This window comes from Gossypium hirsutum, chromosome A01 (assembly GCF_007990345.1).
Source record: "Gossypium hirsutum isolate 1008001.06 chromosome A01, Gossypium_hirsutum_v2.1, whole genome shotgun sequence".
Taxonomy (NCBI): domain Eukaryota; kingdom Viridiplantae; phylum Streptophyta; class Magnoliopsida; order Malvales; family Malvaceae; genus Gossypium; species Gossypium hirsutum.
Window position 1 is genome coordinate 43,607,942 of NC_053424.1, and position 25,411 is coordinate 43,633,352.

At 35.5% G+C, this 25,411-nt stretch overlaps 2 protein-coding genes across 5 annotated transcripts; one reads left to right on the forward strand and one right to left on the reverse strand.

Annotated features, from left to right (window-relative positions):
* Nucleotides 1-473: 473 nt before the first annotated feature.
* Nucleotides 474-16,224, forward strand: LOC107960317 (phosphatidylinositol-3-phosphatase myotubularin-1). 4 transcript variants are annotated; one of them, XM_016896636.2, is made up of 19 exons: nucleotides 474-857; nucleotides 945-1,013; nucleotides 1,266-1,340; nucleotides 2,164-2,235; nucleotides 2,911-2,980; nucleotides 3,644-3,693; nucleotides 4,562-4,851; nucleotides 5,019-5,092; nucleotides 5,190-5,250; nucleotides 5,427-5,492; nucleotides 5,879-5,978; nucleotides 6,073-6,186; nucleotides 6,709-6,878; nucleotides 12,910-12,994; nucleotides 13,336-13,545; nucleotides 13,806-13,865; nucleotides 13,997-14,061; nucleotides 14,717-14,996; nucleotides 15,139-16,224. In XM_016896636.2, the coding sequence occupies exons 1-19, from the start codon at nucleotides 747-749 to the stop codon at nucleotides 15,655-15,657; spliced, it is 2,541 nt and encodes an 846-aa protein (XP_016752125.1). In that variant the 5' UTR covers nucleotides 474-746; the 3' UTR covers nucleotides 15,658-16,224. The 4 variants fall into 4 exon arrangements, with proteins under 4 accessions (XP_016752125.1, XP_016752126.1, XP_016752129.1 ...); XM_016896637.2 differs by lacking the exon at nucleotides 2,164-2,235 and having other exon boundaries at nucleotides 489-857; XM_016896640.2 differs by lacking the exons at nucleotides 474-857; nucleotides 945-1,013 and having other exon boundaries at nucleotides 1,281-1,340; nucleotides 2,195-2,235.
* Nucleotides 16,225-16,425: 201 nt separating this feature from the next.
* Nucleotides 16,426-22,973, reverse strand: LOC107960316 (3-phosphoinositide-dependent protein kinase 2). Its single transcript, XM_016896635.2, has 11 exons — nucleotides 22,384-22,973; nucleotides 20,952-21,132; nucleotides 20,730-20,782; nucleotides 20,194-20,295; nucleotides 20,014-20,122; nucleotides 19,857-19,935; nucleotides 19,385-19,550; nucleotides 18,273-18,407; nucleotides 17,999-18,165; nucleotides 17,426-17,648; nucleotides 16,426-16,797 (listed from the first exon to the last, which is right to left on the reverse strand). The coding sequence occupies exons 1-11, from the start codon at nucleotides 22,582-22,584 to the stop codon at nucleotides 16,714-16,716; spliced, it is 1,500 nt and encodes a 499-aa protein (XP_016752124.1). The 5' UTR covers nucleotides 22,585-22,973; the 3' UTR covers nucleotides 16,426-16,713.
* Nucleotides 22,974-25,411: the final 2,438 nt, after the last annotated feature.

The following is a 25,411-nucleotide window of genomic DNA, read 5'->3' on the forward strand; positions in this document are numbered from 1 at the left end:
CTTTACTAATTGTAAATGAATTAATATCATCCAAACTTTATAAATAAATAGTTTAGTCAATCGTTTGTTCCTTTAAGATTTAATGTGGTTTAAATGGGCAAGGCGGTACAGTACAATATATTTAATTTATTTTTATCTTATATTACAATATTTAATCTTATCATTACCGTTATTTTTACACTATCCGCAGATTAACTTACAAATCCAAACTCATAATTAGAAAAGTAAAATAATAAATTTATAAATTATGCATGTTAACATTTATAGGTATGGATCATGTAATTAATTTTTAGAAAAAGAAAACTATTTAATTAAGAAAACCAATATATAAGTTGATATGAATGTCATAATTTTCAAAATTCGGTTAAACTGATAGATTAGATTAAAATTTTATTTGAATTAAAGGTTGAATTATTTTTTAATATTTTATTTTAATAAATTATTGAATTGAATGGAATGATCGGTTCTGTCACCCGCAAAAACAAGGTTAGATGTAAAATTGAGTCCTACATAAATGGTTTGTTGGATCGAAATTGAATGATGAAATCATCAAACTAACCCATCACGCATTTGTTGTTTATGTGGCGATGCCGAAAAGCCGAAAACTTAACCCTCCCTTTGCCGCACGTCTCTTTCCTCTACTTTCTCTCCCCAATATCATTCCTTTCAATCACTTCTTTACTTTTTAATTTTCATTTTTCCCCCTTAAAAAAAGCGCTGAAAATTGAACTCAATAATCACCGGCTATGGCTGCATCGAGGCCGTCCCGATCGGTCTCCGCCAGAGACATTTCTATCGGTTGCGAAAGGTTGGACGGTGCTGGTAGTTGGGACACCCTTGAATGGACCAAAATTGAGGTTTTCTTTTTCTTTTTGGAAAATTCATGTTTCCAATTGTAGGGTTTTCTTTTTAAGGCTTGATTAGTTGATCGATTTCAATTGCAGCCAGTTACGAGGTCGGTTTCACATGCCAATTTCGAGTTTTTGCTTGAAGCTGAGCGAGTTCTAGATGAGGTAATTAAGGATCATTTGTTTTGTTTTAAATTCCTTGAATTAAGTGGGCGCGCAATTTGAATTATTGGTGCAGGCATTTTGTAACAAATAATTTAGATCACAAATTATTATTTCAACTGAAACGAGAAATTCAGTGATTTTTAATTTATTTTTTTTAAAATAAATAATTTTATTGTTATAAAAAGGATAGCGTAAGTAATGCCATTTTTATAGCATAAGTAATGCCATTTTTAATTTACTTCTTTTTTCCAGGGCCATGGTGTTGTTCTTGTTAATACCGATGAGGCTGGAACCTTGTTTGTTACCAACTTTCGTCTTCTCTTTCTCGTGAGTCATTTACCTTATGAAATTTAGTATTTGGTAAATTGTTGCCATCTAGCATTTTGGCAACATATGACAGCATCATGTTAGCATATTGGGTGAGTGAAAGGATACTGGGTTGCAGAATGGATATATATTTGTATATTTTGAACTTGAAATAGATTACATTTACATGTAAGATTATAGAAAATTAGCTCTAATTCTAAGCACCTAACAACTTACACAGTTACTTGATATCTAATAATGTAGTTCAATCTCTGGTTTTTTTTTTTTAAGTAAATAGGTTGAATGCTCCAATTTAATCCATGTCTAATTATCATGCTTTAACTTTTGTTTTAGGTTGATCTCACCCAATTACTCTTAATTCGGAAATTATAGGTTTTTGCTTACTGTATGATTTGATATTGGTATCGGTACAGAAATCGTTGATCTCACAATCTAATATGCTTAATTATTTCTTTATGAGATGTCTTGTTTTGTTATGAAATTATTCTGCATGATGGTTGTTTATGTAGAGAAGATGAAAACATCTTAATAGAGATGACATAAGAGTTTGAAGAGACAAAAGGCATTCACAAAGAAAAGAACGAGCAATTTGTATTAGAAGAGACAATTATTATAATGGCTCGAATGAGTTAATAATGATGATAGAAAATGGACAGGCAATAGCATGTCCGCAGGGCTTCATTATTTCTGTTGCATTTTGCAAAACTTCTATGACATCACTATTCATGAATCTCTGTTATATGTATGCTTTAGTAGTACATGTATTTATTCATTCTTGTTACAACTTCAATGTAATTGATCAATTTTCTCCTTTTCTCCAAAGAGTGACGGGACCAGAAATATTGTTCCACTAGGTACCATTCCACTGGCAACAATTGAGAAATTCAACAAAATGGTAAGTTATTGTTTGTTGTTAAGCCTTGAGATAGGAGCTTTGCCTCAGGTGGAGATTCAATTTGAATATATGGTGCAACAACCTCAATGTGGACCCTGCCAGTATAAATGAAGTTCGTTGGAATGAGTCTTAAGTGAGACTTTGGATCAGTACTGGGGTGGGGTGAGGGAGAGGAACTTTTTATTTGATCTTTATTCATTTCTGAGATAGTTGAGCAGTAAGTTCAATAGAGTGTTTTTAGAATTTCTCAAAGTTTTATAGGCTGGAAGAAGTCATCCTTGAGTACTCTTTTGATGCATTGTTTGGTCTTATATCATCTAAGAGTGACTGTTTGTCAGCTGCATTCTGTTATGTCAGCTCAGTTAACCAACTGGCTCATGATACTTGATAGGTCTTAAATTGAATGGTCTCTTTCTTATTTCCATAAGTTTCCTAGCCATCCAATAGTTGTCCGCGCAGAAAAAAAATAAAAGAAAGGCATGCAATGGCATAGGAAGTGTTTTAGGTCTTAATTCTTGCATGTATATTATTCTTTGTACAGGGTTGATATGCATTTATGTCTGTGCATGTGTGTGATTCTTTTTGTTTTTCTACTGTTGATAGTAGCATCATTAATTATTCTACGTTTCTTCTACTGGATAATTTTATTTTCTTTGTTGGCCGGAATATGTGTAGGTAGTGAAGATTCAATCAACTTCACGCAATACTAACAAGTCTTCATCACGCCGTCTTCTTCAGATCATCGGTATGCTATGAATCTCTTCTAATACCTCAATTGTTTAAAAGAGAATTTTCCAAATGTATTGTAGAAATCTTCCCCTTTTCCCCCATTAGAATATGCGTGAAACTTTGAAGTTTGATGGGACATGGAAATAAAAAAATGGTAGGGTCTGGAGGAATGGAATGCAGACCTGGAGAGAGAGAGTAAAGACAACAATTAGGGATTATGCTTTACCTTTGTTTGTGAAGGTGAATAAGGTTAGAATTTATTGTCGTTATATGCTAATGTAGAGTTAATTTATAACAGATTTTGTAGGGGGGAAAAAGAAATACCAGTAAAAAATGACTTCCAAATCCCAGGTTGGTTGAATTTAGAGAACTGATGTTTGAGAGGAGTTGTGGGAATTTGGTTCCTACCTAAATTCCCACATGGGTATTTTAAAAGCCTTAACATTCTTGCAGAAGATGCCAGTAGTGTTTCCTTCTAATATATTTCTTAGAAAGTAGCTTAACAATCTTTTAAACTTATTGTTTGTCACCCAAAAATTACAACAATGCTAATTTAATATCTTATATGCAGTTTAATTTCTTATGCTGCTAGAGCATATTTGCTTGGGTCATAAGCTGCTCTCTGATTCAATTGATATGGAAACAGTGATGGACCTTATGGCTTCTCTTCATCTTGCAGGAAAAGATATGAGAATTATTGTTTTTTGTTTTCGCCCTCGAACAAAGCAGGTCAGTTTTAGTTGTTAATTATTTGGGTTCCTTTTGTATTCTCACTGATTTTGTTTTTATTTATTTACTTTTGCACTTGAGCATTGGGCTCAATTCTAGATGCATGTGTCCCTCTACTAGAAGAGCTTGATTTTATTATAGGCCTTCCCCAATACCCCCCCCCAAAAAAAAAGAAAAAGATGGAAGAATAAGAAGAAAAGAGTTGGGGTTTTCAACCAATCATTTGTGCATTTGTTATAACAATGAAGACGTCAAAGAATTTGCAGTTTAGTGCTATGCAAAGGAATTAAAAATCAGAAAAATCATGCAATTTATTATGCTAAGCTGAGTGCAGCTCTAGATTATGTTAGGCTTTAGGTGGGAGGCAAATCATGCCTTGTTCTCCCCAACTACATCAGTGCTGGCTTTACATCCCCCTTTGCTCATAGGTTTATTTCTGTCCTAAGTTTTATTCTTGTTTCATTTTTTATTCTCTTCTTATCTTTTTGAGCTGAGATAGTGCAGTGCCTCAATTAAGTTCGTTCATATGTTCAAAGGAAATAAATATGCAGAATTGAGTAGCGAGGACAATGAGTCTGTCAAAGTTTCTTCTAGGCATATCTTGGAGATTTATCCACTTGTAAAAGTGAAACTTTTGTTTTAACTTCATGGAAAAACAAATACTTGTATTGCTTGTACAAGAGTGAAAGAAGTCTTAACTTCCCAATTTGTTGTTTTCAATTGTAGTTTATTTGGAAAAGAAAAAGTAGTAAACCTATTCTATTCTTATTGAACAAAAACCAAAACTATTCTTTGACATCATGGCTCAGAGATTTAAGTAATTTATATGAAGAAATTAATGTGGTTGTAATTCTTTTTATCCATGTAGAGACGTGCTATATTTGATGCATTGTCGAGATGTACAAAGCCAGAAAGAATTTGGGATCTTTATGCTTTTACTTGTGGACCGTCCAAATTCAGTAACTTAAGCCCAAAGGTGCGGTTACTGAATGAGTACTTTCGCCTTCTTGGAAAAGGCTTCCATCATGCATCAATGAGGATGATTGAAGATGGATCGTTTACAATGTCTAATGATTCTTGGAGAATAAGTGATATAAATTTCAACTACTCTCTGTGCCAGAGTTATCCATTCGCATTGCTTGTTCCAAAAAGTGTTAGGTAAGATACTGAGATCTTTTGAGATAGCTAGAGGAAGAAGGAAAAATTAATTAGATTGGGTTCTTTCCTCATTTTCACTTTTGAATTCCATCAATCTATGATAAGGCTGATTTTGATATTTTGCTAGAGCTAAGGAACTAATTTTTATGCCTGGTTACTAATGCTAGTGATGATGAAATTATCCAAGCTTCAAACTTTCGTGCAAGGTCTAGGGTACCTGCAGTTTCTTGGTGTAACCCTGGTATGCAACAGATATAATTGTGCCTGCATGTTTTTTCCAATGAGATCGATCCATCCATTCTTATTTTGTGATTGTAATGTGATATTGTGAATAACAGAAACTGGAGCAGTTCTTGCACGTTCATCTCAACCTTTGGTTGGTATTATGAATACAAGGAGGTATTCCTAAGTTCTCAATTTGCCCCAAAGCCCTTCTGTAAAATAATTCATAATAAAATTATGCTAGATAATAATGCTTTCTATGACAAACATGTTATTTGGTTTTCCTTTTGATGAACCTTTCAAGGTTCAGAATATGGTGCATCTGATAATTCCTTTTTGTGATTCTGCTATAGCACTGCTGATGAAAAGTTGGTTGCTGCACTTTGCGCTCAACTCATTGACGGAAAGGATTCGAGGAGGTATTCCTTTTAGTTCTTTCCTATATGATTTCATAGGTGTTTTGTCCTTTTCATATGTATCGTGTCTACTTGATAATTTTTAGCTTCCCAATGAGAGGTGCATGTGAGTTATCAACTTAAAATGTGGTTATGTATTTTTCTTCCCACTAGATTTAAAATGATGATCCTCATCATGGGAGCTTGCTCACAGAGAAAGCTCCTCATTTTTTTTAAGGAACCAGTTTTTTTGTTTTTTTCTTTTTGTTGGCATATGCCTGACTAGTTTACACTAGTTTAGAACTCTTGATGGTGTGTTTCCATTTTGCTGGTGGTCCAATAGGATGAAGTAATGTTCCTAAAGGAACCACATTTACTTTTATTTTCATATTATTCCTTTTTCAATTCAGGAAGCTATATATTGCTGATGCGAGACCAAGGAAAAATGCATTGGCAAATGGAGCAATGGGAGGGGGCTCAGAGTCATCTTCAAATTATTTTCAATCTGAGGTCTGTCTAAGGTTTGAGCTGGGAAGTTATGCTTCTGTGGCTCATGAAAATTGGCATTATAGTTTATTGATATCAGTTTCTTTTATTCTGTCAGATAGTTTTCTTTGGGATAGACAACATACATGCAATGAGAGAAAGTTTTGCTCGGTTTAGAGACTACTTAGATACACACGGTGCCGCATCATCAGATGGAATGTCATCATTCTTGGTTAGTCCTATAGTCATAGCCCTATGAAGATCTTAATCTATTATTATTGTTCAAGTGCATCAAGAAACCTTTTCATAATGGAGGTAGATTTACAGAGAATCATGTTGATATTTAGAGCATAAGTTGGTAAAAATTTGTAAAAGCATGAATACATGTGGACCTTCATGCTAGAACCTTTTTTTTTTTTTTGTGTGTGTGTGTGTGTGTGAATCAAAAGCAAGCTGATAGTTTCTTTATCTAAATTCCTAGTGTATATTCTTACTTGATTTTCCATTGTTAGGAGTGGATCTATTCAAAGATTTGTAGTATTTCCTTATTTTGAATATGAATTTGTTTGTATGCTGGGCTGTTCCCAGTGTTTCCTGGTGGTCGGTCAGCTTTTTAGGGTCTCATGAAGTTGGTATTTATCAAAGGATATATATAGACAAGAATTTCATTTGAATTTTTTTTTATCTTGTTGACTATGTTGAATTGTAACAGCATAGTGGTTAACATCTAGTCCATTGCAATTTTAACTGACAGAGACATGGTGGTTGGACTTGGGGTGGGGGAAACCTGAGCAGTATGTCTGCTTCAGTATCAACCCTTGGTGACAGTGGTTGGTTAATACATGTTCAAAGTGTCTTAGCTGGATCTGCTTGGATTGCTGCACGTGTTGCTTTGGAATCAGCGGCAGTGCTTGTACATTGCAGGTCAGAATCCTTTTAAATTCATACCTTCATTTATTGATCAGTTCTTTGTTGCATTTTCTTAATTTATTTTTTAAGTTTATTTGAGGATAGACCAACTCCATCCTCTTTCTTACAATTTTTTCCCTTTAACTTTTCAGTTAGGTTTGATTGAGGCCATTCACATGAATTTGTTTAACTGGTACTGGGTTGGCTGAACTGAAACCTAATATTGTAAAATGAGAAAGAAAATTAAACATGAAAAGACAGTTTTGCAGTCCTAATCCTAGTAGAAAACTCAACACTAAATTCGATTGAGATATAAAAAGCAACTAAGACAAAAAAATGAAAAAGATAAAAGAAACTTGTACCCTTCTCTCCTTGTCGGTACATAGTATGCCTTGAGGCCACTACCAGGCTCATCTCGTCTGCTTAGTCTCTTTCTTCGCCCTCTCCACACACCTCCCCCCCCTCCCCAAAAAAAAAAAACAAAAAAAAAAAGAAAAGTGAATTGTCAAATTTCATCCCTCATGCTGACAACTGCATTGTTAGAAGACAGATTGATTTGACAGATTGGATAACGATCAGAGAAGAAATAGAGGTGAAAACAGATGAGAAAGAGAGATAGAAAGAAACAAATTTCATTTCATATTCTGCATGAATGATAAAGCTATTCCCCTCTGCTATTTAATGGGATTTGTGTCATTGCAACAAAATAGGAGTTTTTTAGCCGTACCATGACAGCTATGTGAATGACATGTTCCCGTTTTGATAAACAAGGCTTCCCTAAAACACACCGTACTCTTTACCCTTAAACTCATCGTTTCACTAATGTGATTACATTGAACGCAGTGTTTGACTTAACCTATTAACAGAAAAGAAATAACAGAAAATTTACGATAAGAAAACTGTCTCATAACAAATAATCCCATGCAAACTTGATCCCCAAGGATCAAAGGCTGGATATCGACGCTGCAAGTCAGTGAAAGTTTCCCAAGTAGCATCTTCTGGAAAGGCATTCACCCACTCAACCAAAAATTCAGTCACTGCTTGGTGACCCTTTTTGAACATCCTCCTGTTAACGATTCAGATGGGTTTTTTTCATGGTTCCATCAATGTTCATGGCTGGAAGCAAGGGCTGTGCTGCTTGGTTACTAATGCATCTTTCGAGTTGCAACACATGAAAGGTGGGGTGAACTCTTGAATCCGGAGGCAGTTGGAGACGATACACCGCACTTCCCATCTTGGCTTCTACCCAAAATGGCCCAAAATACTTCGGGTCTAACTTCTGGTTGAGAATTTTGCAAACAGATTGCTGACGATAGGGCTGAAGCTTTAAGTAAACCATATCACCCACTTGAGAGGCTTGTTCGCTTCTCTTCCTGTCTGCAAAGTGTTTCATCCTCTCTTGAGTGCGTTTGAGGTGGAACTGCAAAAGATTCCTTGTGGCCTCTCGTTGTTGAAGGCTTCTATCTACACATGCTATGCTAGAGGAGCTAGCTAGGTAGGCGGATGTTAGGGCGGTGCCTATCCATATAGTGCCTCGTATAGAGTTTCCTGGATAGCTGAATGAAGGGTAGAATTGTACCACCATTCTACTAGGGGTAGCCAACAGGTCCAATCTTTAGGTCGATCTCGCCTCATGCGTCTCAAGTAATTTTCTAGGCACTTGTACAAGGCTTCCATTTGTCCATCCGTTTGCAGGTGGTAGGCGGTTGAAAAGTGGAGTCTGGTCCTTGGTCTGGTGAAAAGTTCTTGGCAAAAAACACTTACAAAAACCTTGTCTCTATTAGAGACAATGATGTCAGGTGGACCATGGAATTTAAAAATGTGATTAAGTAAGCTTGGGCCACGGTCAAAGTTGTATACCGATGAGCTAACACCACAAAGTGACCATATTTTGTAATTTAATCAACCACCACCCATATAGTGTCCTTCCCTCTTAACAACGGCAAGCCTTCTATAAAGTCCATGCTTATCTCGGCCTATGCTCTTGTAGGCACTGGTAATGGTTGAAGGAGCCTCAGATATGCAGCTATATAATACTTGTTTCTTTGACAAACATCGCACTCCCTCACCCATTTCTTAATATCTTTTGTCATCCTCTCCCAAAAGACCCAACTAGCTATGCGATGGTGTGTTGCTGACATGCCCGAGTGGCCTCCTATACCATTGCTATGAAAAAATTGGAAAAGCTCCCTTTGAAGGTCAGCTTGTGACCCTACCACCAATTTTCCCTTCTTTCTAAGGCAAGTGCGATCCCAAGAATACTTACAATGAGAGGCAGGGTTACATTGTATATCCGCACACAGTCAACTCAACTTGGGGTCCCACTACCATGACATTTGTACCCTAGGCCAAAGACCTGAGACTATGGAACTTCCAATCATTTGAAAGAATTGAGCAGTGGCATCTGTAGGTTGACTAGAAAGGGCGTTGGCCACTAAGTTTTTACTCCCCTTCCTGTAGATTATGTCAAAACTGTAACCTAGCATTTTGCCCTCCCACCTTTGTTGGAAGGGTGTGATGGCTTGCTGGTCAGAGAGGAACCAAAGGCTTTGATGATCGGTTCGAATTTTGAAGTGCTGCCCAACAAGATACTAGTGCCATTTCTTGACAACCAACAATGCTGCCATCATTTCTTTCTCATAGACCGACAAAGCCTGATATTTAACCCTTAAAGCTTTGCTAAAGAATGCTACAAGTTGGCCTTGTTGATGGAGAACAGCCCCAACTCCCAAGTTATTAGCATCCGTATCAACACAAAACTCCTTATGGAAATCAGGTAATGCGAGAACAGGGGTCGAGCTGACTGCAATCTTTAAAGCTTGAAATGCATCAGTAGCTGAAGTAGACCATTTCCATTCAACTTTCTTCAAGAGGTTGGTCAGAGGCTTGGCAATGATTCCATAGCCCTTTATGAACCTTCGATAATATTCGGAGAGCCTTAGGAATGACCGAAGATCCTTCACTAATTGTGGGGTTGGCCATTGTAACATATTATCAACTCTGGCCAGATCCATAGCCATGGTGCCATGGAAAATAACATGGCTGAGATATTCGATATTGGTGGCTCCAAAGTGACATTTTTCCTTCTTGGAAAATAGTTGATAGGACCTCAACAAGCTAAGCACCTCTTCAAGTTGTAACAAATGCTCAGACTAGGACTTTGAAAACACCAGTATGTTGTCAAAAAGAAACCCAGCACCAACTTCCTCAATAAGGACTTAAACATTGAACTCATGAGGGTCTGGAAGCTTGAAGGTGCATTAGTGAGCCCGAAGGGCATTACTAAAAACTCGTAATGACCCTCGTGTGTCTTGAAGGCTGTCTTGTGGATATCCCCTTCATACATTCGAATTTGATGATAACTAGATCACAAGTCCAATTTAGAAAAGAACTTTGGTTGGCCGAACTTGTCCAAAAGCTCTTCTATTACGGAAATGGGAAAATTGTCTCGAATTTTCATCTAATTTAGTTGCTTGTAATCTATGCACAAACACCAACTTCCATCCTTTTTTTTTTTTTTACCATGACGATTGGTGAAGCGAAGGTACTATTACTATCCTTATAATCCCAGTCTTCATCATCTCTTGTACCAATTGTTCCATCTCTGTCTTCTGAATGACATGGTAGCGATCGGGTCTAACTTTAACAACTACGGATTCATGAGTGGTATCTTATGGTCATGCAGCCTTGGAGGAGGCAACCCGGTTGGTAATTGAAAGACATCCTTGAACTTTTCTAAAAGGGTGAGCAGTGCTGTAGGGATCAATTCTGAAGGTATTCGTAAAGAAGTGTGCTCGGTAGTAGCCATAAACAGCGTACAAGGTCCCATAGGATGTCGAAGGATGGAGAAGCTCTTAGTGGCTTCGGTGTTGCTCATGATCTAAATAGACCTCGGAGCAATTCGTTGTAGTAGACAAGATTTTTCTTCATAAATGAACTCCATGATTTGGTCACTAAAGTTCCATTTGTTGGTCCCAAATGAGAGAAGCCATTGCACTCCTAGAACCATGTCACAACCGTTGAAAGGCAAAATAAATAAGTCAATAGAGAAACTAACCCCTTGGGACTCCCAAAGAACTCCATGACATATTCCATGAGTGTACAAACTTCTTCCGTTAGCCACCATAACCCTCAACTTGTGTCTTTGATTGTGAGGGATTGAAAGCTGCCTCATGAGCCTCGCACTTATAAAGTTATGCGTGCTACCCGAGTCCATGAGAATGATGACACTCGTGGTTCCAACAAAGGTTGCTACCCTCATTGTATGTGGACCTTGAGACCCTTGAATTGCGTGAAGTGAAAGAATGGGATCCTTAGGTACAGTTTTAGAAGGGGACTCCTCCATCTGATCTTGACAGTCAAGAAATTCCTCACCTTCTCCATCCGAACAAGGCTCCATCAATAACTTATACAACTGTGACCTAACACATTTATGACCCACACCATATTTTGTCCCGCACCAAAAAGACAATTCTTTCCTTCTCCTATCTTCGGTTTCTGCTAGTGACAATGTCTTGTTGACGCCGTTAGATGATCCCGTGGTTGAAGCTGAGCTATTATTGTTGCCAGAACCCATGGTTCCCATGTTGTGAACCCTCAAAGTGGCAATTTGTTGGTTTTTGGAACTCTGGCCATGCATAGGTACAGAAGCAAATGAGCGACCTGGACTTGAGCATGGTGATAGGAACCCACACTTGAGAGAGTGGTTCAGAATGTTCTCGACTTGCCTGGCTAGTAAAAAACCTTCCACCGAGGATTTGGGTTTGAACAACTGCATGTATTGACTAATTTCACTCTTCAAGTTACTTGAGAAAATACTTACAGCACAAGGCTCTGGCAGCTGGACTTGGTTCAATAAACTGATTTGTTGCTTTAATGCGACTAAGTCTGCCGTTGGGTTCTGGAAATAATTCGATCCAAAGCGTTCATGTAGTCTCTCAGCATATGTCTCCCAAATGAGCATGTGGAAACCTCTTTGTCGTTGCTCGTAGAAATGATATCAGTCTAGGGCCTTGCCCTCAAGGTACAGCATTACGGTCTTGACTCTCGCCGTAGGAGGAACTCTTTCAGCCTCAAAATACCGTTTGAGTTTGGGCCACCATCCTCTGAAACCAGTACCGTCGAATTTTGGACACTCCAATTTGTGATTTCCCCACTGCGCAAAGGTACCCATGTCAATGCCAGCAAAAGATGGAAGAGGATCTTTCAAAGGATGACCAGATTGTGGTTCCTTGGGTGGAAAACTAGGTGGGGGTCCTCCCAAGACACCCTTTCCTTTATCTGGTGGCTGCCTGACAGAAGACGAAGCTGACAAGCGACCCAAATACTGCTCAAACAGGGTCTAGAGCTCGAGCTTAAGCTCCACCTTGAACTCATCCTTCCACTCTTTCATCCTACCCTCCTAGCGAACTTCCAACTGTGAGAAATCCTGCTTCAACTTGGACACGTCCTGCTGAAGACTGTTAACGTCCTTTTGACTCTGAGTGGTTACCCCTTCACTGATCATCGTAGATCCTATGGCTCTGATACCTTTTTTAGAAGACGGATTGATTTGATAGATTGGATAACGATCAGATAAGAAAGAGAGATAGAAAGAAACAAATTTCATTTCATATTCTGCATGAATGATAAAGCTATTCCTGTCTGCTATTTAATGGGATTTGTGCCGTTGCAACAAAATAGGAGTTTGTTAGCCGTACCATGACAGCTGTGTAAACGACATGCTCCCATTTTGATAAAACAAGGCTTCCCTAAAACGCACCATACTCTTTACCTTTAAACTCACCATTTCACTAATGTGATTATATTAAATGCAGTGTTTGACTTAACCTATTAACAGAAGAAATAACAGAATTTATGATAAGAAAACTGTCTCATAACAAATGCATCTACCAGTAAATGATGTGAATGACAATACATTTCTCGTTGTTTACCTTCTATTTTTTCTTAAAAAAAATCACATTCAAATGCACATTAGACCTACTAAATATTTTTTATCCTCTATCCTGGTGTTTCTTACTTCTTTCTTGGCTGTTTCATTGTGCAGTGATGGATGGGATAGAACAAGTCAGCTGGTTTCACTTGCAAACCTGATGCTTGATCCATATTACCGGACATTCACTGGTTTTCAGGTACTTTCTGAACAAGGATACCATCCTTGTTTTTGCATTCTCCATTTCTTGAACCCACCTCTCATTCACAGCATTACAGCACAAGCTGCATAGCATGTACCAGGTTTTCCTTGTACCTTTTCCCGGTTCACTTTTTCTTTGTGAGACATCATCACATGTTTGCCATTAGTTTTGATGTCAACGATGTTAATATCATGTGCCCTTGCTACTTCAAAAATGTGTTTTTACTGTTTATTTTCAACAGGCCACATCCACATAATATGCTGGTAGTTTTTGTGTGTGCTATGAACTTGTGATAACCAGTTTCCTTTTAAGTTCTGGACTATTTTATCTCGATGCAGGCACTTGTTGAAAAAGACTGGCTAGCTTTTGGGCATCCATTTTCAGATCGTGTAGGAATGCCAAGCATATCTGGATCTTCATTTGAATTAAGCAGAAATGCTTCTTCTACGGGAAGTTTTTCATCATCACCCTTGCGCCAATCTTCAGGCTCATCTCAGGCATCTAATTCATCTCATGCACAGAACAATTATTCCCCCATATTCTTGCAGGTGCACGTGCTGACATATATTCTTGGTTATTCTATCAACAAACTAGCATTTTTTTTGTAGTTTTGTTAATTTTGATGGACTGCTAAAATTCTATCATGATCCTCGTGAAGTTTTTAAATACAGTTACCTTCATTAGTTTAAAAGATGTCCTTTGTCCTACCTGAAAAAGAAACATCATGAGATCACCATTAAAAGCCTGATGGAACATGCTGAAAAAGAGGCAGTATTTTCTGATGAAATCACATCTGGTTCTTTTGCAGTGGGTTGATTGTGTTTCACAGTTGTTAAGGATTTATCCATTCGCTTTCGAATTCTCCTCAGTACGTATCTTTCTTTGACACCGGACATGCATTTCTTGTTTTTCACTTTTTTTTTTAAGGCTGACATTTCATTTGTATTATTCTTTTTATCCTCCCATAGTTAACGACATTCTTACTTTATGGTGGTTCAGAATTTCCTAGTGGATTTCTTGGATTGTGTGCTTTCTTGCCGTTTTGGAAATTTCTTGTGTAACAGGTAATTTGAGAAGTGCGACATTTTGAAATTCCTGGGATCTGCATGCATATCTAAATATAATCCAAATACTGTGGAATGCTCTCTAAACTTGTTTTCATGTACTAAATTCATCTTTATTTTGGTTCATTAATGATCAAATTGCCTTGTAAACAACTTAAAATTTACTTAAGGTACGCTGAGACAGTTAACATTATCAACGATGTGTTTACTTCAAATATAGGTACTTTGCTTCTGAGATCACATTGGGTTCATTCCACATGATCTTTAGGAAGCTAGTCATCTGTATTTCTGTCCGTCATCTAAACTTACACTGCCTTCTTTCCGTATGTTGGTGCCTTTGTAGGAAAGTAGTTGAATCTTTGTGTTTAATCCCTTCATTCCAGGAGCAGTGTGTTTATTTTTACTATCTTTGCATTTCACAAGATCATTAGATTTATAAGCTTGCAGAAATGTGGAACAAAGCTTATGGTTCTTTGTACCTTAGATTACGACTATGGTATGTTGTTTTATAAATTCTTAATGAACCTAGCATTAGTTCCTTCACTGTTTATTAGTCCGAAAACTGTGATTCTAAATTGAATTCTGAGCTAGCTTCAATTGTCATGAAGTTTTTATTATTCCTAATTTCTCTGGTAATTTTTTTAAAAAATTTCAGTGAGAAGGAGAGACAAATATGTGGTGTAGATGAAAGTTGTGGATGCTTGTGGGCCTATTTGGCTGATATGCGTTCTTCGGAGGGGAGGTCCCATGCCCATTATAACCTTTTCTATGATACATTGAAACACAACGGGCCACTTTTACCTCCGGCAGCTGCTTTAGCCCCAACACTTTGGCCCCAATTCCATCTTCGTTGGGCATGTCCTTTCGAATCCCAAGCTGGTGAGCTTGAGGCTGAATGCAGGAACATGGCTATAAAATTTTCCGAACTGCAAAAGGTATTAAATCTTATGATTTTGGTCACTATCCCTTCTGGTTAATCAGAAATTCTTCGTGCATGGCATGAACTGGAAGCATGTAATGGTATTACCAAGCACAAGGTTTTTCTGAAATATTTATCTGGTGTTGTGATGCTAACAGGCTAAAGAAGTGGCTGAAATGAAAGCTAAAGAATACTTGGCGGCCATGGAAATATTGAATGTGGATCTACAAAATGAGAAACAGGTCAGCAGCTCAGCAATGAACTTGGCAAAAAGAGCCAGCAAAGAAAACGCAGCCATACAGCGAGCTGTCCAATCACTGGGGTGCAGGGTTAATTTTACAAATAGCAGTGATTCTACCGTTGATGTTGAAAGCAGTCTGATGGAAACTTCGCAAAGGCTCTCTCTTCCTAGAAGAGAATCTGAATATACAATGGAACATAATGACAGATCAGATTTATCTGTTTCGATTACAGTTGAGGCAGATGATGTTGCTCCCAGCAGCAGTCCACTCGGTCAAGTCTGTGAAACATTGTGTCCTTTGCGTACACAGGGCAGGGGTTGCCAATGGCCAGATGCTGCCTGTGCTCAGCTTGGTAGCCAGTTTATTGGACTGAAAGCAAATTTCGATGCATTTGACCGGCTTTCTATTTATGACCGATATTTTAAGTCAGAATAAAAATATGGATAATCAGTTTTTGCCTTGATAATCAGATTTGGTACAAGAAACTGGATATCTTGGCTCTCTGCTCCAAAGCAGGTCTGGAGATATATTTGGCACATAGATATGACCCTAGCTTTTTGGATGGGTCTCAGGATATGTTGTACAGAGAACGTAGAGTCGATTTCATTGTTACCGTTCTAGTTTTAGACATTGATGGAGGACAGAAGCAAGAAAGTGTACATTGTAGAGGCAATGCAGCTAAATGCCCAATTTGGTGCTGGGTACCTTTCATAAGAAGGTATTTTCAGTATTTTGCTATAACTTGATTCTTTTCTTGAACAAAGACTAGTTTGTGTACAGATTTTTAGACTATTCATTTGCAGTAACGTCACCCCTATAATTTGCAAATTGATGCATACCGACAATGTAGGATATCTGAATTGGCCGACTTTTCTTAAGCTAACCTTTTTTGATGGCCCGGATTTTATAGCTATATGTGCATTATATGGATACATTGTTCCGGCTGTTAAACTGGAATATAAGAGTTGCATTTTTAATAAAATCAAATGTGAGTGTATCAAATTTGTTATTTTGATATTAATATAAAAGTAAAAGAAAATAGAAATGTAAGTTTCTAATTTTTTTTCAAACAGAACTTTGAAAAGCAATTGCTTTTTATTTGTTACATTCATAATTGAAAAGATACAATTTTTGGGCATTGTATAACAAAACCTAATAAAACACCCTAACTTTTCAAGTCTCTGCAAACCCAAGAAAAAGATAAATCACGAAAAGAAATTTTCATTAATGGCTGATGGTGACATCCTTTGAATAACATATAATTGACAGCAAAACCCCTTCCTCTTGCCCACTCTGTTTTTTTCACTTAAAAACTGTATTTCAGATTTTACATGCTTGAAACAGGTATAAAAGTCTTCATCACACAACAATTCTACGAAACAAGGAATGAAAGCTTACAATGAACTACCAGCGGACAGCTGAATAACAAATAGCTTCCGGATGTCCATTGTTTAATAGTTTCCCATGTGATGTCCATCAAATAGAATCCCTTCACCGGTTTTGAAGCCCTTCGATCACTTTTTTCCACTGCCATGCTCTTTGTTTCGCATCATCAAATGATAGTACCGTTTTTGGCTGAAGCACCATAAATCAGAAAATGCACAAAAGCTTAGCCACAATTGAAATGTAAAGGTTAAAATGTGTTGTTAGCCCCTGCACTTGTATAGAATTTGAGATTTAGCCCCTGTACCAAGTTAAAATTTTAAACCTCCTACCTTTTCAATTTAAAATTTCTAGCTCAATTATTACCATTGTCGTGGGTAGCTTCTATCAAATTTTGTCAATTTAACATTTATTTCTATGAATCATATGCTACAGCTTATGAGAAAAATCAAATCAGAATTCCAAATTGACAAGTTTTGACAGTAAATACTTACGATTTTAATGACTACTGAGATTTTTAAATCAAAAAAGTAGAATGACCTAATTTTTAATTTTTTTAGGTATAATGACTAAATTTCAAATTTTGTCAAAGTACAGGGACTAACAGCATATTTTAACCAAATATTAATCCTTTTTTCTTTCATAATTCACACCTATGATAACTATATAATATTTTGATCAACCATAGAACAGTCCCTGTGTTGAGAAAAATGGAACACAAAGAGTCACTGTTTTTGTACTATAATTCCAGATTTGCAGTATCATTCCATTAATAAATTTGAGGACTTCATTTCCTATCAGGACATGATCATATACTTACTGTGCAAATCTTGAAGTGCGATGGACTTGTGACCTGGACGCTGAGGTCATTAGAATTGTTGGACCAAATAATGTTCCCTTTCACGACCAGTTTTGAAGGATCAACATAGATCAATTTTGGTTTGTCGGTGAGGATAAGCTGCACCTTCTTGCTTGATAACTTTTGTAGCTTCTTCACCATTGAGATCATAAGAACAGATTCTCCCGGATCCAAAAATTGTTGCCTGTTTACATCAGCAGTGGGGAGAGAAACAACACAAACATTAAGGCTCTATTGGTTAAGGACGGAAAAAAAATCGAATTTAATAGTTGAGCCGACAAAATAGCGAATTCTTATATGTAGCTCAACCTTTAGAATCAAACACTTTCCTTCTCGTTTTCTTTTTTTTTTTCCTACCAAGTGGAATATAATGCTAATCTATAGCTGTTTCCCTAAGTAGCAAAAATGGACAAATCAATGATGCTACTAAATATTAATAGGTTCTAGAAGTCCGCAAACAAGCAAAAGTTGTCTTTTCAACAAAATCAAACGGCATGTGCCGAAAAAATAACAAGACAGGATGATGATAAATACCATTTTGAGTCGAAGGAATCAATTGAGGCAAGTCTAGTTATATGACCAGAAGATTCAGCTGATGATGAGGAGCTGACGATTCCATCACTCTGCCTGGCAGAACCATCTCCAATGTGCGTAGGATTCCATGAAGAATCATTATAATCATCGCCATCACTTGATTGAGCCTGAAATTTTAACATATAATAATATTCTAAAGCTTACAAAACACAATATATAAAGGGAAGTTGGATTCTATCATAAACAATGATTGAAAAACATGCTGCCATCATACCCCTGTCTCTAAAGCAAGCTTTGGAGGGGTTTGTGCTCTCAAACTACTCCAATCAATTCCCCTAAAGAAAGGATGCATCTTGAGCGTGGCATAACCATCAGGTCCAGCACCTGGTCGTTTACTGGGATCTAGATCCTGCACCGAATAGTTGCATTATAATTCTGAGGCCACAACTTGTAACTCAGAAGTTAACATCACACGTGTCTTAAGCTAAAAGGGGAAACAGTAGTAATGTTGGATGTGCATAACTCTGATCCTGTCCCAAAGAGAAATCACAAGAAAAATAATCTTTGCTTGTGCTTTAAGATTGCAGCTTATGAATTTAATCATGATGGCTTGTTTTAGAGGGGGAGGGAAGGGGATGTGGGAAATAGAGATAGGAGAGAAGGAAAAGGGGTAGTAACTCGAAAGGTATGACAGTAAAAATACAAGAGAAGAGAAGGATTGATATTCAAACTGGAATTGGGAAAAAGGAGAAAAATGAAACAGTCCGTAAATAATTTCTCCATCAGGATTCACCATTTGTATTGCCATCTTAATATGAGTGCTCCTAGAGGTTTATTTCTTTTATTATACTTCACTATGAATAAATGAATAATCTGAAAATGTAGAGAAGCAATCTAGAGGAAGCTTTCACATTAACTCTCCATAGAAATACTACAAAATAACAACAGTCTCCAATTAAAGCAACCATTAGAATACATAAAACAATTATAAAAATCTATGTAAAAGTTTTATAAACAAAGTCATTTCTTGTTTATTAGGAAAGTGGATACCCTAAAACAATAATAAGGGAAATTATCTCATAATTTCAAAAACGAAAATTGATTTTCCATCCCAATGGGTGCAGAGAACCCCACGCGTATTGAATTCTTTGCAGTTTCTGAGTCCTTTGAAAACTTGGCTCAAATTGACCGATCAGATTGTCCAAATATATATTAGTTACCAAGCTGCTTTTATTCTATGATCTTTCCATCATAAATATACAGAAACAAATATGATATGCATCTAATAAGAGAAGAAGATAACAACTGCTTTAAAAAGTCTTAAACATGCACGTTTATGGATGCACAGTAGATACGAAATCCAATAAGCAGAAATTTGGAGCTCACCAATAAGCGATCAATAAGGTCTCTAGCTTCTTCAGAAAAATAATTTGGAAATCTTATATCTCGGGCTATGATTCTTTGAAATATTAGCCATTCACTTGCATCTTTAAAAGGAGAAGTCCCTGAAAGCATTTGGTACAAGGTGCAGCCAAGTGCCCAGAGGTCATTTCTGTTTGAATATGTTCAAAAGAACAAGCTAGTTATCCTATGAACAAGATCAAGGAAAACAACTAAGTCCAATCACAAGTCCCTACAATTGAATTATTATTATTTTTCTGGGCCAAAACAATTGAATTATTTAGGAAACCAAATGGTAGAGGGGAAAGTGTGGTGGAAAAGGGGGCATGGGAGAAGGAAAAAAAAAAACAAAGAGAAAAAAAGTCCACAATTATAGCAAGCTTAAGATTTCATTTCAAGTTTGACAATTTTAATCAAGATTATTGGCAAGCTCATTAAGAGATTGAAGGTCTCTTACCCGAAAGTAGCTGGAGAAGAATTTAGAACTTCAGGAGGAACATATGCAGCAGTCCCCACAAATGTGCATGCCTTATCATCTGGAGATGACAATGTTAATCTTAAACATGGGGAGGGAGGGGGGATTTCAACACGAAAAAAAATTATCCTGATTTTACCTGAGGATGCATTAGGAAGGACTGTAATTTGGCTATTCTGCATTGGCTTTACGCTGCCAAAGTCAGCAATCTTAATATGCCCATCTGTAGTAAGAAGCAAGTTCTCTGGCTGCCATGTAACAACAAACATTAGCATTTTTAAAATGTCAATGTAATAGAACATGCATGCTGTGAAAATACCTTAATATCTCGATGTATCAATCCCATATTGTGTATGTATTCAAGAGCATCTACAACTTCTGCAGCATAAAAGCGAGCTTCATCCTCTGATAAACGACCTTTCTGAACAAAAAAATAGCCAGATTGTGATACTGAACCATGAATAAATCAACAGATATCAGACCAAGTGCTAAATAACAACAACAAAGTTTGAGCTCAAGATAATACAGGCATTCAAAGCTATAACTAAGGGATAGAGTTGGCAACATTATGCAATGAACTTTAAACGGCTCCAAACTGGTGATTGAGTAAGACTTTATATCATAGATAAAGAAGTATATCTGACTATCCCAGATTTCTTATCATTAGTTTTGCCAGAAAAATAGAGAACAAATATACAATTGAAAATGTTCACCAGATTAATTGAGAGCAACTAATCAATTTCAAACAGCTCAATCAATGCTCCGAGGGGGGAAAAAAAGCTACCACACAACACACCCTCTTTGATGTATGAGTTTTCTATGAGGATGTAGGAATACATGCCAAGAGTAACTTACTCTTGTTATTTGGTCAAAAAGTTCTCCACCTTCACAGGACTCAAGTGCCATGTCTTCACAATATATCAAAGAAAACAACGTCAAACAATGAAGCAAATTGAATGAACTGGCAATACATAATTAATGGAAGAAGATCAAGGAAGAATTTTTCCTTTTTTTTTGTAAAAACTAACTAAACAAGTATGCGCATAATATTAATAGAAGGCAACTAAAAATACCTACATAGCGAAAAAGTATCTTGAAATGTAAAATAGAGCCGCACAACGCCAGGATGCTCCAATTGGTCAAGCACTATACGTTCCAGCTTTACATATGCAGTTTTTTTTTCCTTAGTGATGAACTTTTTGTCCATGATCTTCAAAGCATACACCATTCCCGTATCCTTCTTCTTTGCCCTCACAACCTGATGGATATTCAAAATAACAACAAAGTGAATAAGAAGCTCAAATGAGAAATGGTGAGTGAAGAAAAGGATATACTAAAATAAATTAAAACAATTTCCAATAAAAAAAATAAAAAGAAGAAATGTTTAAAGCAGCAAAAACTAATGATAATAAAAAATAACCCCCCCAAGCAATGTCAATGAACACACACACACATATATGCATGTATATATTCTAAACTAACATATCAAGCAGCCGACACTTCTATACAAATTTCATTTCGTAAAGGAGTAGCATGAAACATAAATAAATTTGTCCAGTTTGGGTCATCCTTTTTCACTCTTAAGTCTTAACCATACAGACAGTTTCTGCCTTTTCTGCTCTTATCCAATATATACATTAATTTACTAAAAATATCAGAAACTTCTTCATTCACATCGTTAATGTCTAGTACACGGCTGAAGTGCTCAAATAACAGAAAGTACTTTAATTTAGCCTCACATTTACAAAAACTCAAATTTCTAAAAGAGTGACAATAAAAAGTGTTTATCAATAAGTTATTTAGATTCTGAGATGGTGAAAAGACAAAAGAGAAAAAAGGGAAAAAGAGATGAACAGCATAAAAATTAACCAAAAAAATATTTGATATCAATGTCATTATCTGTAAGACATAAAACAAAAAGAGAGAAATAAATAAGATCTTGATCCAGCAGTAAAAGGAAAAGCAGTAGGCTCAAAATCCCTCACTCCACTCATGTGCAAGTTGAACTATCACCGATTAAGTAAATATTTGAGGGTAGTAAAATATCACACATAGCCTAAATAAAGCATAGATAGTTCAACATGCACATGAGTGCGGTAGGCTAAAAGATTTTCCGTTCATCCTCTTTCCAAGCATAGCCTAAATATTACACAGTCAGCTAATATAGGAAACAGAAACAGAACAACACATTTTTTATTCAACAGAACATGTTTTTCTTTACACTAAGTTTCTATAAACTAAGCAAAATTATTTCCCTTTCATTCAAATAGCTTGTATCACTACCAAAAAAACCCACAAAATTCACAAAGATAGCTAAATTTATACCAAAAACACACAATTCATAAAGAAAGCATCATTGCCTATCAAGTTCATAAATTAAAGCATGCAAGCATACATGCAAATAATAATAATAATAATAGTAATAAATTATAACCAAAAACAGTGTGTGATCTACTTAGAGTGATTTGACTAGAATCAAACTCAAGTACAAAAAAAAAAAAAAACTAACCTTCGAGTAAGAACCAACACCGTAGATCTTACCCAGTTCAAAATCCTGAATACTGAAATTCTCTTGAGGAGCTCTAAATGCAAAGCTTTTAGATCTCTGAACATTGTTAGAAGCAACAGTATTAGAAGAATTGTCTTTGTTAGTATCATCAGTTCCCTCAACCCTAAGCTTTGAATCAAAATCCTTCTCCATGGCCAACATTTCTCTCCCAAAAATCCCCTTACTTTCCCTTTTACAACATCACAGCAATAAAAATAATTATTGAGAGAAGCTTTTCTTTTTCGATTTTAGTTTCCAGTCAAAGAGAAAAAAAAAGAAAAAGAATCCTTTTTCCTCTTTATTGAGATAGATTGGATCTTCCTTAAATATTCTTCTGAAAAAATGAGGAAAAAAAAGTTGAAATTGATTCTTTTCTTGTCACTATAATATAATTTTATGAAATTTATACAAATTTGTGTAACTATAATTTAAAATATATATATATTATATTAAAGGGAAAAAAGATGAAAATGAGAGTGATCAGCTTTTGAGGAATTTCAAAACCCTAGAAAGAAAAAATTAATATATGTAAAAAAGTGAAAGAGTTGTCTGTATGCTAACTATCTGTTGGAATAATTATATTTTTTAAAATATTTTAACATTTATTGATAATGATTTGTAGCTACGAGTTTGGGAATGATTTGAGTTAATAACTTTTAATTTGATTGTAAATTTTAAATTAAAAGTAGGTTTCTAATTTATGGTAATGCTAATTCAATTTTAAAAACCAAGCAATAACAAGAATGTTGTGAGTTTGATTCTTTTATTGCTGTAACTTTTTCCCAATTCAATATTTGCTAAATGAATTTTATGGTTTAAAATTATTTTAGTTACATATTTTATGTTTTATTTTAATAAATTATGTTTCTAACTAATTAATTATAACTATTATATTCCAATATTTAACTCACATCTGCAAATAGTAATTTTAAAATTTAAATATTATTCGAATCCCCTCTATTTGAAATGTAAAGTGAGGAATTTGATGAAGGATAAATATATGCTACATCATTTTCTCTTTTCTCCATAAACAATCTCTCAAAAATAAAAAACCTGATTGAAGGTTAAGTTTATTACATTCTTTTTATAAATTAATTTAATTGCTCTACTAACCTGAATTTAAATCCATATCACTTGATACTAATTTTTTGAATTTGTTTATTTTTATTTTTTAATTTTAAAAAAATTAAAATTATTTATTAATGTGATATATAAGACAAATATTACTATAATAAGATGAGATACACTTGAATTATCAAGTGAATTACCAAGCTAACATCGTTAAAAATTTAATATTTTAGGTGTTTAAAAAAAATTATTTGACTTTTAACTTAAAAAGGATAAAAGTTAAATTAACAATATATATATATGTAATTATACTTTTTTTTTAATCAATTATCTTCTTCTCTTTTATTTGTTTTCAATATAGATTTATGAATTGGTATCTAATTTCGTAATTTTCTTTGTGAATATTAAAAATAAAAATTCGATAATGAAAACGCTTTTAAATTGAAATTCAATTACGTGTTGAATAAAATAGAGTAAATTATAATTATTGAGAGTAGTAAGTAGGTCCAAAGCATGGGCGGTAGGACCCAGGTTACGTGTAGGCAAGAAATGTGGGCCAAGTGGGTTCCCAAAGAAAAGCATTGGAACGGCCCTTTGATTGGGACGTCACCTATTACATGGAAACAAACTCCACAATCTTGACTTCTCCATAAAAATAAAACATAAAAACAAATTCATATTTATAAAAATAATAATAAACATTACAAAAAAATATACGATAGTAAAAATAACACCTTAAATTTTAATTAAAATATGAGTTGATTATTATTTAAAAAGTAGGGCAACAATGGACGGTGAAGTTAATAAAGTCTAAACAATAGTGAATAATTTTTATATTTTTACTAAAGTGATGCTTTGTCTCTTTATGTAAACTTTTTTCTGTTCTCTTTGTACTTTTTTTTCTTGCTTTTCTCTTATGACTTAGTTCTTGGAGATTGATAGTATTTATACAGAACAAAGGAACATGTCATATGGCCCTACACATTGCAATGAAAGCTTCCAACTCCTAGGGCTGCAAAGATATGGGAAGTTAACCCATATTTCATGTCTAAGAAAGGTATTAACCGGGATATTTGAAAGTAGTTATTCTGAAATTTTGGCCTATTAAAGGTACGATTGATATTTTCTAGCTGAAACACAATATTTTCCTTTTTACTTTTAGCAATGAAAATGATAAAGGGTTGAGGTTCACTGTCCATTGTAATTTCCCACGCTCAACCCGTTCGTTGGATTAAGATATGAAGTGCCACGAGCCGAATCGTTGAAAACACTAAACCTTTCAACATCTTCCTTAGGAGGGTACCCATTTACTAGAGTGGCATTCAACTAACTAGAAAATATATATAATTGAAATCAAAATTTTTAAAATGGTACCACACCACTTTAAAAGTTTAAAGATACGAGTTTATAGCCTTTGAAGTCGGTTTAGAAAATATTCATAAAATCAAACGAAATTTCCTTTCGAGTTATTGCTCGAGCTTGTAGTTTAAAACTCTACTTAATTTAATTTGAAAGTACTATAACCCACAATTGATTATAAGCCAACAAGGTCGTCAATAAACATTCGAAGTACAAAATATTGTTTCAAAATACAATTTAATGATTTTTAAATGGTGGCATCTAAGAATCATCCTAATACCCCCAGCAATTACATGTTACCCACGAAACATAAAGAAGTCTCACAAATGGCCGATCACTACATTCAGCCTAAGAACTTAAAAATAGGAAGAAATAACGGAATAAGTTTGTAAGAACTTAGTGAGTTCCTGGGACATACATCCCACAATACATACCATCAGGCAATAAAAGGTCAGACTCAAACTGACGAGCTAACACGCCATACTTGGCGGATACAACTTTCTATGATCTGAAGTATCCGCTACCGAATACTACCGCAATCAAACTCATCTCACCAGCTTAC

Excerpts from the sequence above, each read along its gene's own strand:
- LOC107960317 (XM_016896636.2), top strand. The coding sequence starts at position 747 with ATGGCTGCATCGAGGCCGTCCCGATCGGTCTCCGCCAGAGACATTTCT. Across the intron at positions 3,694-4,561 it reads TTCGCCCTCGAACAAAGCAG|AGACGTGCTATATTTGATGC; the intron begins GTCAGTTTTAGT and ends TTATCCATGTAG. Across the intron at positions 5,979-6,072 it reads CAAATTATTTTCAATCTGAG|ATAGTTTTCTTTGGGATAGA; the intron begins GTCTGTCTAAGG and ends TTATTCTGTCAG.
- LOC107960316 (XM_016896635.2), bottom strand. The coding sequence starts at position 22,584 with ATGTTGGCCATGGAGAAGGATTTTGATTCAAAGCTTAGGGTTGAGGGA. Across the intron at positions 18,166-18,272 it reads AGCTTGCTTTAGAGACAGGG|GCTCAATCAAGTGATGGCGA; the intron begins GTATGATGGCAG and ends TTAAAATTTCAG. Across the intron at positions 16,798-17,425 it reads CGCACTTCAAGATTTGCACA|CCAAAAACGGTACTATCATT; the intron begins GTAAGTATATGA and ends ATGGTGCTTCAG.